The sequence below is a fragment of the Colius striatus genome, chromosome Z (assembly GCF_028858725.1).
Source record: "Colius striatus isolate bColStr4 chromosome Z, bColStr4.1.hap1, whole genome shotgun sequence".
Classification (NCBI taxonomy): domain Eukaryota; kingdom Metazoa; phylum Chordata; class Aves; order Coliiformes; family Coliidae; genus Colius; species Colius striatus.
The window spans coordinates 25174496-25187673 of NC_084790.1; the positions used below are offsets into that span (position 1 = coordinate 25174496).

General features: G+C 40.5%; 1 protein-coding gene and 1 pseudogene across 5 annotated transcripts in view; one reads left to right on the forward strand and one right to left on the reverse strand.

Annotated features, from left to right (window-relative positions):
• SRFBP1 (serum response factor binding protein 1) overlaps window positions 1-7730 on the forward strand; it is a 79773-nt gene extending 72043 nt beyond the window's left edge. For all 5 annotated transcript variants that reach the window (XM_062019155.1, XM_062019158.1, XM_062019159.1 and 2 more), the window contains 4 exons: window positions 4617-4698; window positions 5653-6394; window positions 6804-6841; window positions 7539-7730. In XM_062019155.1, coding sequence (XP_061875139.1) covers window positions 4617-4698; window positions 5653-6394; window positions 6804-6841; window positions 7539-7726 — 1050 coding nt within the window. In that variant the 3' untranslated portion in view covers window positions 7727-7730. The remainder of the gene's footprint in view (window positions 1-4616; window positions 4699-5652; window positions 6395-6803; window positions 6842-7538) is intronic.
• A 620-nt stretch (window positions 7731-8350) lies between these two features.
• LOC104554938 (testis-specific serine/threonine-protein kinase 6-like) lies at window positions 8351-10190 on the reverse strand (annotated as a pseudogene).
• Window positions 10191-13178: the final 2988 nt, after the last annotated feature.

The window sequence follows — 13178 nt, forward strand, 5'->3', positions numbered from 1 at the left end:
ACAAGGGCAGTGAAAAAGGAGGGAAGGAAGTGCTCCAGGCCCAGAGCAGAGGTTGCTCTGCAGCCATGGAGGCCACAGTGGACCAAATGTCTACTTGTAGCTCAGGGAGTATCCCACACCTGGATCCCTCATGCAGAGTGAGAGTATGCCCGAAGAAGCCTGTGACCAAATGGGAAGCCCACACTGGAGCAGGCCTGTTAAGTTGTGGAGAGAGAGGAGCCCATGCTGGATCAAGTTTGCTGTCAGGACTTGTGACCTCATGGGGGAACCACACTGGAGCAGTCTGTTCCTCAAGGACTGTACTCTGTTGAAGAGGCTGGAGCAGTTTGTGAAGAATTTCAGTACATGGAGAGGACTTGTGTTGGCGAAATTTGTGGATGACAGTCTCCTGTGGAAGGGACTCCATGCTGGAACAGGGGTAAAAGTGTGAGGAATCCTCCTTCTAAGAGGAAGGAGCAGCAGAAACAATCTGTGGTGAACTGACCACAACCTCCATTCACCCTCCTGTGCCACTCAAGGGAAGGAGGTAAAGAAAATCTGGAGTGAAACCTGAGAGGAAGAGGGAGGAGCTGAGAGATGACAATGCTGTCAGGAGTGATACCAGTAACAAATTACCTCACATACCAAAATCTTCACCATGCCTGATAGCCACAGATCCTCTATTGTATGTGTTACAGGCATAAAGGAAGAGGAACAACTAGCAACATTTCACAGTCAGAAAGTAGCATTTCTCAAACATCATACTCCAAAGCGGTGTGAGATCATATAGGATGGACTTGGGTGGCAGCCATGGTCTGGCACCTTCCAGTACCCTGTAACTCCAGTTTTAACTGCATCTGGTATTATGAAGGACAGCTGTACCTAGTTAGAGCTCTGGGAGGAACGTGTGGATTAGCAGGTTTTCTGGGTTTGAGGTTTTTTTAGTAGTAAAGCATCTCTTCTCCTAAGTTGCTACAAAAAGTATTGCAATGACATCTCATTTTGGCCCAGAATTGCACAACTTTTTTTTTAATGGCTGCACTAGTTAGTATTACCTCTAATAGTTTTTTTATTAAAATCAAGCTGTTGTTATATCTGATATTAAATTGCACTTCCAGTTAGTTCAGACTTGAGCATGGCCTTTGCCATGTGCTGCACACTTGTTATTTTCAGTAACTGAAATATGTTGTAAAGGGACAGATACAGAGTCACCAAGCATTACCACTTGGGTAGCACTGTCCTTTCACCAAGTTGAAATTCTAGTAGTATTCTTTGCAGTAGTATGCACTTCCAGTATCAGTCATGTTTGTAGTGTCACCTGTAACAAGGCGATCCACAGTTGTACAAATGTCAGTTGCAGGAGTATAACCTCTCTTTCCTATTATTCATTATAATTATAGCAGAAAGGTTATGAACAAGAGTAGACTCAAACAGGAAGAATAATTTAAATTAAATGATGGTCAGAAGTATCCATTTCATGTTTGTGAGTTAATCTCTTAAAGATTACTGCCCTTTAATTCTTCCTGAAGCTGTACTGTCTCAATCATGCCAACAAAGTGTCTTTTTCAACTCCTGCAATCCCATCTGCCCCAAGGCCCTGAAACACTCAGTTTCTCATTCTCACTGTATCATCTGTGTTGTGTGAAGCAGATAATAACCACTCAACTTCTTCCTGATGGGTATGGTTTTTTTTGCCCAATGCTACCAGCTCTCAAAGCTTTGCTAAACTCCTTCCCACCCTTATTCCAGTACATTTCAAAACTTGCATTGTGAATCTGCTTTTATCTTAGCAGGCTTGTAATGTCTATTCTCTTCCCAATCACTGCCCTCCTTATGTGGCAGATGCACATGTGTAAATTACACAGCTGCTGCTTTGTTATGATGACAAGTGACGTTTTTAGATCTATGCACCTTTGTGCATATGTTACAATCGGGATGGGTAATGCTTGTTCATGCAGTTTAGATTTGTTTTTCTTTTAAGAGATTTGCAAATATAGAGATCAACACAGTTAATTCAGTTAAATGTCCACATGAAGTTTAATGACACATGGCAGTGGCACCATGTACAGGAATGAATAACTCATCACTTACCAGGACAAAAAGTTTGAGGAGGCTATGACTTTCAGATGGTTCTGTACATATCTTAGAGCATCTCACTGAAAAATATTGAGCATCCACTGCTCCATTGCTTTGTTCACTTTGCAGCATCTCAGTTGCATACTGAATGAGTGAAAGTGTTCCTATGGAAAAGACAAGGACATTCTTGTGGGAAAAAGAATGAGTAGCACAAAATAATACAAAAGGTAGCAGCAACATGTGAGAAAGAATGTGTACAATTCCCATATCTGCATAATTAAACTCAGTGGGGGCAGGAGGGGGAAAGGATGTTCTTGCTATAAATATAGTTGATGTTTTTCTATTAAGATTTTTTTGCCAAGGTTTTATATAATGGAAAATACTTGAGGAAACAAATTGAGCATTGGATGTGCCAGAAAAATGGGAAATTTTAAAGAATATGAATGTCACATTGTATGTTTGTTGGCTACTGTCTATCAGTGTGAGTAGCATTTATGAAGTATTTTGAGCTATAAGGAAAAAATGTGGTTATTCCATGTGGATTGGCATATATATGCTAAAACTATTTCTATAAATAGTTAAGGGACATCAGATGTTGCACAGAAGCTGCTGCTGCTTTCTGAACTTCATGGTATATTCTTTCAAAACCCACAGGAAGTAGCTGAGGGAATAGTGTATTAATTAAGTTCAGAAATAGGTTTTCCAGCTATAGAAAAATCTCCAAAGAAAACAGTGTTTGATCTTCAGAAATGTGAGCTTGCTGTCCCAGGAATCTGGTGGCAGGGTGCAGCACTGTCACGTGGATATCGAAATTCAGATTTCAAGTTCTCAATAGCTAGGCTAGCCTGAAAGTAAGACAACATGTCACCTTGGAAATGGACCCATCTTCCTTGGCCAGTGTTCATAGTTCTTTAGTCATTGACAGAGTCAAGTCTCATTTACAGAGAAAATATTTTTCCAGATTTTCTTGACCTGAAGAAATAACATTGTAATAGCAGAGACTATTACAGCGGGGGGGGGAAGGGAGGTACTAAATTGCCAGATGCTCTGTGCTTCAAACAGACCTACCCAAAACTATTGGAAAAAAAATGCAAGTGGGCTTTGCTTTGTGTTGGTTTAGGATCAAGGTTTACACTTTAAAAAACAACTAATGTTGCTGCGTTTAGAAGTATGGGCTCTGCTGTAGCCACAGTGTCATCTTCTCTCTTTCCTATAGACCAAAGGACTGAAAGTGACTTCTGGACTGGTAGTTGACATGAAGCATCCATCCATCTTTATGCGATGGATATGTAACTGCTTACACTAAATGACATAACTCTGCTGGAAGAAAATGGACATACAAACAAGTAGGATTCCCTACTGAAGACACTTAGGCCAAACATATCAGACATTTTAAATGTGCATTGCTGATGTATGTAGTAGCAGTATGTATAGTGTTTGTGTGTGGTTTAACCCCAGCAGCAACTTAGGACCCAGCAGATATTGGCTCCACCCATCCCTGCAGAATAGGAATAGCATCAGGAGAGCAAAAGTGAGAAAAACTCACTTAAATGAGTTAATACTCACTTAAAGTTAAAGTCTAAATACTTTATCTGGCTTAAGATAAAGACACTTCAGTAAGTGAAGCAAAGCTCTGTGTGCTAGCAAAGAAGAATACAGAATTTACTGAGCACTTCCTGTGGGCGGGCAGATGTTTAGCCACTCCTCAGAAAACAGTGCGTCATGTCACGTACTGGTTACTTGGGAAGGCAAATGCAGTAATTCAAATGTGGCTTGGTTTTAGAGATAGCTTTTACAATGTATCATACTTACGACTTCTAATATATAAAAGAAGAAGTCAGAAATTGAAGCAACTGGTACTTTTTTCTCTTTTCTTCAAGTTAAAGCTTGAAGATCTTATTTGTTCCTTGAATCAATCTACAGATTCCAGTATTCTACCAAACCAAATACAAAGTTGTCTGACTTTAAGATCAAGTTAGACTTTTCTTCTCAGACACATTTCATTTATATTCCTTCAATACCTGCTGTGTCATTTCATCTGCTTTTATGGTATTCGATACTGCACTTACTTGCAGGCTGGTGTATTCCTTCACATAAAATGCCTTCTACCAATACTGTGTTCTTTATTCAGTAGGCTCATGAATTTGCTTTGCACAGGTAAAAGGTAGTGAATGTAAAATCAGCATGTTAGTTCTGAAAGATAGAATCTTAGAATCATAGAATGGTAGGGGTTGGAAGGGACCATCTATTCCAACCCCCCTGCAGAAGCAGAATGTGTCTGATATGCTTTTAAATAAAAAATGTTATCCATATTCAGTACCTGAGAAAGCAGATTTGCACTTCTATTGAATTGCCGCCAATGTTTGTGCAATCATATTTTTCCTCATTTAGAGTGACAGCTTTACAGAGAAAGTAAGAAATCACCAAATACGGTACTGACAGAAGCTTTTCCTCTTGATCAGTTAGTAGTCCAGAATCACATTGCTATGCACTGTAGCATAACTGGTACAGACCTGTGTACTGTTCTATTGACTTCATGCCTTTGTGTTTATTTTGTACAGCCAAATTGTACTGCATCTGAGCGAGCCATTGCAAGACTTGCCACACATCCAATCTTGAAACCCAGATTTGTTGAGCTTAAAGGTATGAAACACTATATTAACTTGCTTATGATTTTAGTAGCTTGCTGGTGTGTTACTTTGCTCCTGTATATACCTGACATGAACAACTAGTGTAAAGAGAAAGGTAAAAAAAAAAAAAACCAAAACAAAGCAGAAAACTCCTCAAATTACCTTAACTAGCTGCAGCAACCAAGTGTCTGTACAAGCTTGTAGGCATTTATATTGGTTGAAGTGGGCTTGTGACAGTATGCTACATAACATTTAAGATACAAGGTGTAGACAAACAGAACTTATGATGAGGATTTCAAAAATGTAATAGATGTAATGGAGAACCTCTAAATTAAACAGGACTAAGCTGGCAATGAGCACAGTAACATACAGATACAAACGTAAAAGGAGCATTACAACTAGGTTTCCAAAGATAGACAATAGATTTTGCAAATGATTCCCTGGAAATTGCCCCAAAAATCCTTTGGGAATCTCTCCTGTTTCTTTAGGTTACCTCCTATTGTCTTTAAACTCAAATTTTTTTACTAAAATCGATATTAAAAAGATCAAGGTCTGACTAATAATGTAATGAACTTACTTTGTTAATAACAGCACATCAAATACCCATTTAATGATATCTGAGCAATTTACAAATCATTTGCTGTATTTATACACTAAGTAATGCCCTGAGTGAACATGATTATCAGCTGGAGATTATTTGCTGAATAAGCAGTTCACAGTCAAACACAAGTTTAATGGTGTATTCAGTTGGTGATAGTTTCAAGTTCTTTTCCTCACTTTCACTGATGCTGAACTCTTAAGGTATTTTTTGTCCCACGTGTTCAGTAAATGATTGATAAGAACATTCAAAAGATGCTTACTCAATACAACATACCTTAACTTGCAAAACTGTGTTATTGTGTTACAGTAGTTTATGTAAACTCATATGTAGCTGCAACTAAAGATTTTTGATCTGACCCTTGTACAGCTGCTGTAAAAGCTTTTAAAGATGCAAGAAAGAACCCAGACAAAGACACTCCTTCAAAACAGGCCAAGTCAAAAGAAGAGCCTACATCAGCACAACATTTCAATAGCAATTTGGATGACGAAGCTGTTAAACTAGCTCAAAAACAACAAGGATGTGAACGCAAAACAAAAGCGAGTATGAAAATAGAAACTGACAGGGTGGCTGAAGAACTTTGTGAGAATGAACCTAAGCAGAAAACTGGGGAAATGAAGAAAGCAGATTCTCCAAAAGAATCTTCATTTCAGGTGTTAGAAATGCAAGCAGCCACTCAGAATAAAACAGGAAAGAAACTTGACTATCAAAAAAAAAAAGAAAATGTGAACATGAACAAATTAAATGCGACAAAAGAAATAATTACTGATAGTGACAGGGAATGTCCTAATGAGGAGGAATACTTTGATGATAGTACTGAAGAGAGGTTTTATAACCAGTCATCAGATTCTGACAGTGATAGCAATGATGATTTCTTCCTTGGCAAAGTAAAAAGAAAGAAAAAGATAGCAGCAGATACTGATCTTTCTTCAGCAAAAGAAAAGGACAGACTTCAGAAAAACGTAGTAAAGAAAGAAAAGAATGCAGAGCCTGGGACAGTGCAATATTCGATCATGGAAGAAGGGAAGACACATGCAAAAGGAAGCAGGCTTGAATCAGTGTTCTGCAGTTCTTTGTCTTCTTCTAATCAAAAATCTCAAAACACAAGAAGGTAAACCGTTTCCCTTGTTATGGTCTCCATTCTCTCCCTCCTTCTCAGTAATGCAAATAGTTGTGATTTTTAGTAGCCCTTCCCAAACAAGGAGAATTGCAGCCGATTACAGCATTGAACATTTTCACATAAACTATTCTGAAGTCTTCTTGTGCTTTCGTGACACATAACATATTTTGCATGTTCAAATTAGCATTGACATGTACGTAGCATATGTATATGACATAGATGAATGCATCCAAACTGAACCATTACTGAATACTTCTATTTTTACTTCTTCATTAACAAAGAGGAAACAAGCTTGGAAAGTCATTACATGAGTGTTTTGTTAATGACAATTCTTTATTGACAGGTGTTTGTCCTCTTACAAGTGTCTCAAAAAATCCTAAATTCTGGGTTTTTTTTTTAGAAATACTAAAGACCAGCCTCTCAAAAATGGAAAAACAGGTATGCGTTACTTAATGTGCTAAAGTTACAACGGTAAAAACATCTTGAGATCTTGTTGCCTCTGCAGTATAATCATGATGAGCTAGTTTTTGTTTCATTTCAGCTTGAAGGCATCTGTTTTAACATTTGGTCAGATCATTCAGCTTTCATTTTAATCAGTGGATAGTTTACTATTTCCTAGTTTGAATATTAGAAGTACTTAAAAGTATAGTGTACACAGGAAGATGCTTTTCCATCTGTCTTTCTATTTAGCAGTTAATTTTAGTAAAGGTGTCAATGATATTTAACAAGTAGTTCTTCTGAGTAATTCCTTCAATAATGCCTTCAAGATTTCATTCCATTTACAGTATATGGTCTCATTTTTATCCATTTCATTGGATCATTTTAGTCACCTTGAGTTACATTGTGTAATATCTCTGTGTTTTATTCTGAAGAAAAAGTTGAGACCGTGCTGAATATTTGTCTACACAAACCTTGAATGTGGTCAGTAATATTAAATCTTAACTATCTGCAGTCTAGCAAGTGACAATATACTGAGCTGCAAGATGAGGCAGTCTTGCTGTGAGCATTCAGATAAATGTGTTCCCCATGGCTAATTCAGAAATTCTTGAAATATCTGCAGTCCCAAGGTAGTTTTAGCGTATTCTTATGAAAGTCAATGATGTAGTTAATGTTTGCTCTTTCACTTCTTGCACAGCTCTTGTTAAAAAGGAACCACAGCTCAAGAAGCAACCATTTGCAAAAGCTGCAGGTATTAAATCTGACAAGAAGAAAGCATGTTTGGAGCAGCCTCTTCATCCGTCATGGGAAGCAAGCAGGAGACGCCGGGAACAAATGTCTCAAATTACAGCATTCCAAGGGAAAAAGATTAAATTTGATTACTAAACTACTGAATTGAGTTGCTTTTTTTTTAAAGGTTCTTGCAGATTTGCATCCAATGGTATTTTCTTGTGAAGTAACAACTGCTGTTGGAACATTTTTGTTATAGTGTCCTTGTCTTTTGCAACATATAAAATAGCAACTGCTAAAATTTGCCGTCTCTGTGTAATGAAGATTCCTTCGTTTATTCAGTGTGCTGTCTGTTAATAAAAGTACAGTCATATGGTGTTGGTTTCTAAGTCCCATTATGTAGTGACACCATGTATGAAAGACCCTAATGTGAGTTGATGGTTTTTAGGAACATCATTTGTGCCCGGTAGACTCTTTGGAGCTGGTTTGTATGTGTATGTGTAAAAATGTATTTTATGAGAACTTGATGTTCATGACATGTACTAGGGAGCAAGTGACTGCAAGGGCTGTGATGCTGCATGTTGCATCTCACCACAGGCTCACGGGTCTCTTCTGTGTGGGGACCTGACCCTAGCAGAGGGTCTTCCCAGCACTTGAAGTTTACTCAGCTCCACATACAAACAGGATCAAAATGGTCAATAAGTCACAGAAACACTTTCCCACTACAGCATTACTAAAGTTTTAACTATTGAATCACTGAACGTTGCTAACACTACAGCATTACTGCTCTCCCAGGGTCTCTGGGGAGGGCTTCCTCATTCCCAGGTACCCAGTCAGCCAGCAGTTGTTCACCACTTACTTGGCGCTGGGCCGGCGATCCAGGCTGAACTGGAGCAGCTGGGTGATAAGGGCTTGGCAAGGCCTCAGCAGCCCCTCTGGATACACTAGCCCCTGTTCCTGCCACTGGACAGTGCAGTGGAGGTCAGTGTTGCTAAAAGGCAGCCTGCCAGCCACCATCATGTAGAGGATCACCCCCAGTCTCCACAGGTCTGCTTTCTTGGTGTCATAGGGAGTACACATCAGCACCTCTGGGGCAGAGTAGGGTACTGACCTCCAGAAGATGCTACTCTGGTCCAAGGAGCTGCTGATCTCTTTGCTAAACCCAAAGTCACTGAGCTTGGCCTGGCAACCATCAGTGTTGAGCAGCATATTCTCACACTTCAGATTGCAGTGCACCACGTTGTGGTCATGCAGGTAGTGCAGAGCTCTGGTGATCTGCACAAAGACATCTCAGGCCTCAGGGACACAGGGCAGCCTCCCCATCTCCATCACCAGTTGCAGCAGGTCATTGTCTTCTACCTCTATGACAATGTAGACCTTTCCATTGCAGATCGTGACAACCTAAAAGATGCACACTGTTGGATCTTGCACATGATGTTGAGCTCTCGGGGCAGGAACTTGTGCACAATGTGTCAGCACATTTGCTGTTGGTCCACCACCTTGATGGCCAAGGAGCCCTTATATTTGGTGGAGGTGGCTGCTTTCACCTTGGAGAAGCTGCCCTCCTCTAATGTCTTGCCCAGCCTTGTAGACCAGCTTACCGAGCAGCTTCTGTCTTGCGTTGTGGCATGATGAACCAATTCCAAGGAGCTTAATCAAAGATGAGGTTTTGCTCAGGGATTCAAAACCCTCAGTGCCAAGTGCATGGCAGCACGTTTGCCTGCTCCTACGTGTCTGTGTCTGCTCACCAGGGCTCACCTACAGACTAAAGTGAGGCGCAGTGCTGCCCAGCAGTGCCATTTTAAGTCACGTGTCGGGCTGACCACTCGGGGGTCCCAGGCAAGAACTCCCACTGCTGGATATGGCAATGTTGACCTTTTCCACCTCTTGGCTCGAGTTTTCAGAATAGAGCACTTGGAATGAGGGCTCTTTGCCCTGGTGAGACCTGATCTGGAGTCCTGTGTCCAGTTCTGGGCTCCTCAGCTCAAGAGGGACAGAGAACTTCTGGAGAGAGTCCAGCGCAGGGCCACCAAGGTGGTCAGGGGACTGGAATGTCTTATGAGGAAAAACTGCAGGCACTGGGGCTGTTTAGAGAAGAGGAGATTTCAGGGGGAATCTCATTAGTATTTACAAATATCTAAATGGTGGATGTCAGAAGGTTGATGCATCACATTTTCTATTGTCCCCAGTGACAGGACAAGGGGTAATGGGATGAAGCTGGAACACAAAAAGTCCCATTTAAAACATAAGGAAAAACTGTTTTACTGTGAGAGTGAGGGTGCCCTGGCACAGGCTGCCAGGGAGGGTGTGGAGTTTCCCCTGGACATCTTCAAAACCAACCTGGATGTGTTCCTGTGTGACCTGATCTAGGTGAACCTGCTTCTCCAGGGGAGTTGGAGTAGATAATCACTAAAGGTCCCTTCCAACCCCTACCATTCTGTGATTCTGTGTGATTCTGTGATCAGAGTTAAGGAGAGTTTAACTGCCAGCTTTCTGGGAGGAGGAATTCATCAAGGGACCTGTACCAAAGATTATGTTGGTTTTCTTTAAAAGCTGTAAACACTGGTCTCTGGGCTGCAGCAATGCCGACTCCTGAGAGTAAGTCATGTGGTCGTCCCATCAAGTTTTATCTGCTGTAGAACTTGTGGGCCAAAACCAGTCTGCTCTGGTTGGAGACAGTGCTCAGACCAGTTGGAAGGATAGGAATTCCATGTCCCATGGAACTGCAGCTGCCAGGCACATCCCCTCAGGCGCGTCCTCTCAGCTATGCTATCCAAAGGCCTGGCAAGCAGCATCGATGGAGGATTTGGTCGCACACAGGGTCTGCCCTCACTGGAACCCCTCAAACCCAGCTTGGACAGGTCTCTGAGTGAACTGATCTAATTGAAGGTGTCCTTGCTTATTGCAGGGGGTTGTATCAGATGACTTTGAAAGGTTCTTTCCAACCCAAGCTGTTCTGTGAGAGGAGAGGGAAAAACAGAAAATACTGAGATGGTAATCCTAGGACTGTATCATTAAGTACATCTCAACTGAGATAAAGCAATTCTTAAACTTGATCAGACTTCACAAATTCCTGAATGTACTGAGTAGCTGGAAAAGCGCATCAATAGTATGCATGGTATGGAAATCTGTGGAGAGCAATAAAATAACAATCTGTTAAATCGTGTTCTCTGTCCTTTGATTGTACTACTGACTTGAACTGAAAGAGTTTCTTTAATATGTTACATATATCTGGATGCTCCAACATGTCTGTCCAGCATATTCTGAAAGAATGCTGAAAATCTGGAAGGTCTTTGTACACTAAGAAGCATTAAAGTCCCATTCTGAGCTTGGGAGTTTATTTGATTTGGATATGAGGTAAAATTTTCATTGTGTTTTTCTTCAGAGATTTTTTTTCTACTGCTTAATTGAAACAAGCTCTGAACTTGTAGTGAGTCTTTATCAGTGTTGTTTACTTAAGTGTAGTTATCTTTCACCATCTTTTATCTTTTGTAATAAAAATTCAGAAATTTGGTAAATGACTGCAGTAGGCATGAGATAGTACACTGTACAATCCATTTAGCATTTTGTAATGCCTAAAAATAGCTTGGAACTCCAACTAAGCCTTTAACATATCTTCAGCAGTAGTCAAAAAGGGATGCTTTAAGCACAGGGCTAGAGCACACAGTAATATCCAACTTCCAACTTCTTGAGCTTCCAGTTTTGTGAGCCAGGGATATCTTGTGACACCGTAGCTTATTGTGCCTGATTATCCTCTGTAGATGTCTTTTGTGCAGATTTGTCTGGTTTAAAGTCAATGTAAACTTCTGGAATCTGTCACCTCCTATGCATTAGGAGGCAAATTCATTTATAGGCAAATGAAAAACAATCTTTCTACATCTCAACAGAGAAGGCCATCAGCCTCCTGGGCTGCACTAGAAAGTGTTGCCAGCAGGATGAGGGAGGTGATCTAACCATGTAGCTGGCGCTGGTGAGGCCACATCTGAAGTGCTGAGTCTAGTTCTGGGCTCCCCAGTACACAAAGGACATGAGCAGACTGGAATGAGTTCAGCAAAGGGTGACCAAGGGCTTGAAGTATATGATGTAGAAGCAGAGACTGAGAGAGCTGGGGCATTTCAGAAAAGAGACTTGGGGCATCTTGTTTATATGTGTAAGTATGGAGACAGAGGGTAAAGAAGATCGAGGCAGTGCAATCAAATGACAGGACAAGAGGCAATGCGCTCAAAATGAAATGCCAGAATTAAATTATATCCAGAGATCTCTTCCTACCTCATCTAATTTTTTATATTTAAGACTATGTCAAACAATGACCCTCAGCAGGGGCACAGGGAAGTTACTAAATGTGTGTAAAATGTGTATCACAGAATCACAGAATGGTAGGAGTTGGAAGTGACCTCCGGAGATCGTCCAGACCAATCCCCTGCTAAAGGAGATTCACCTTCATGTCCCATGGGAACATGTCCAGGGAGGTTTGAAACCTCCGGAGAAGGAGACTCCACAACCTCTCTGGGCAGCCTGTGCCAGGCCTCCCTCACACTCACAAGAAAGAAGTTTCTCCGGGTGTTCAAGCAGAATTTCCTGTGTTCCATTGTGTGTGCATTAGCTATTGTGTACACCTCAGTGTATTCCACTTGGGATGACATTAGAATCAAAGGGCAGGAACAAGTTCAGGATTTTTAAGGTAGCGTTACTCTGTTGCTAGTACGGCCACCTGTCATTGTCCCTCTAGGATTTACAGCCTAGTGATTTCTGTCCATTCTCCCATAACTGTCTGAAGATCTTGAAGGTCACTTGTGGGTCCATTTTCTGTTATCGTCTAGGTATGTCTGCTCTGGTCTGTTGGCTTTCTTGTCCATATCCTAAGCAAATGTCAGTATATGTGGTACTATCTTCCTGAAGGGCATTGCCATTCAGAAGAATTAGAAATGCAAATAAACTTCCATTTCCTATTGTTTCTTCTTGTTATTCTCACTATACCATACAAAACAACATTTAAGGCCAGGAGCATCAAAATAAAACATATTTGCTGTGTTTTTTTATGGAAGGATCATATTTTGTAGAAAAAGCTACGGATTTACCTGCTAAATACAAACTCTTTTTGTTTTCCAGCTGCAAATGCAAACCCTTAATGCTTTAAACAAATGTCCTAGCTGAATGCTATTCCAAACAAGTGCTTGCTATGTGACTTATCTGGTTCCAACAAAAGCCTAGAAAAAATATATTTTGGTAGATGCCATCAGCTGTAAGTTTCTCAGGGACAGCTTATCTGTCATTTAGCAGATGAGCACCTTATTTTAAGAACTAATTCACATTAAAGACCGAAAAGTTAAAGATTGCAAATACTTTGGGAAAAAGGACTCTTCAAGGAGTTTGTGTTCAAAAGTGCTTTTCTGCATATGCCTAGACATATAGAAGCACTGTTTTTTCTTGGCATTTGAGCAAATTTGTTATTCCATTCTTACAGCTGTAATTTGTGGCCACAGAATTCTTCCTGAAGGAAGCTTGACTTATAAAAACATCCTTTTTCATCTTCAAAAGTGCTATAAAGAAAAGAAGACGATAACATACATGGAACATGAATGAGAAGGGAGATTAAGTTATATTAAGT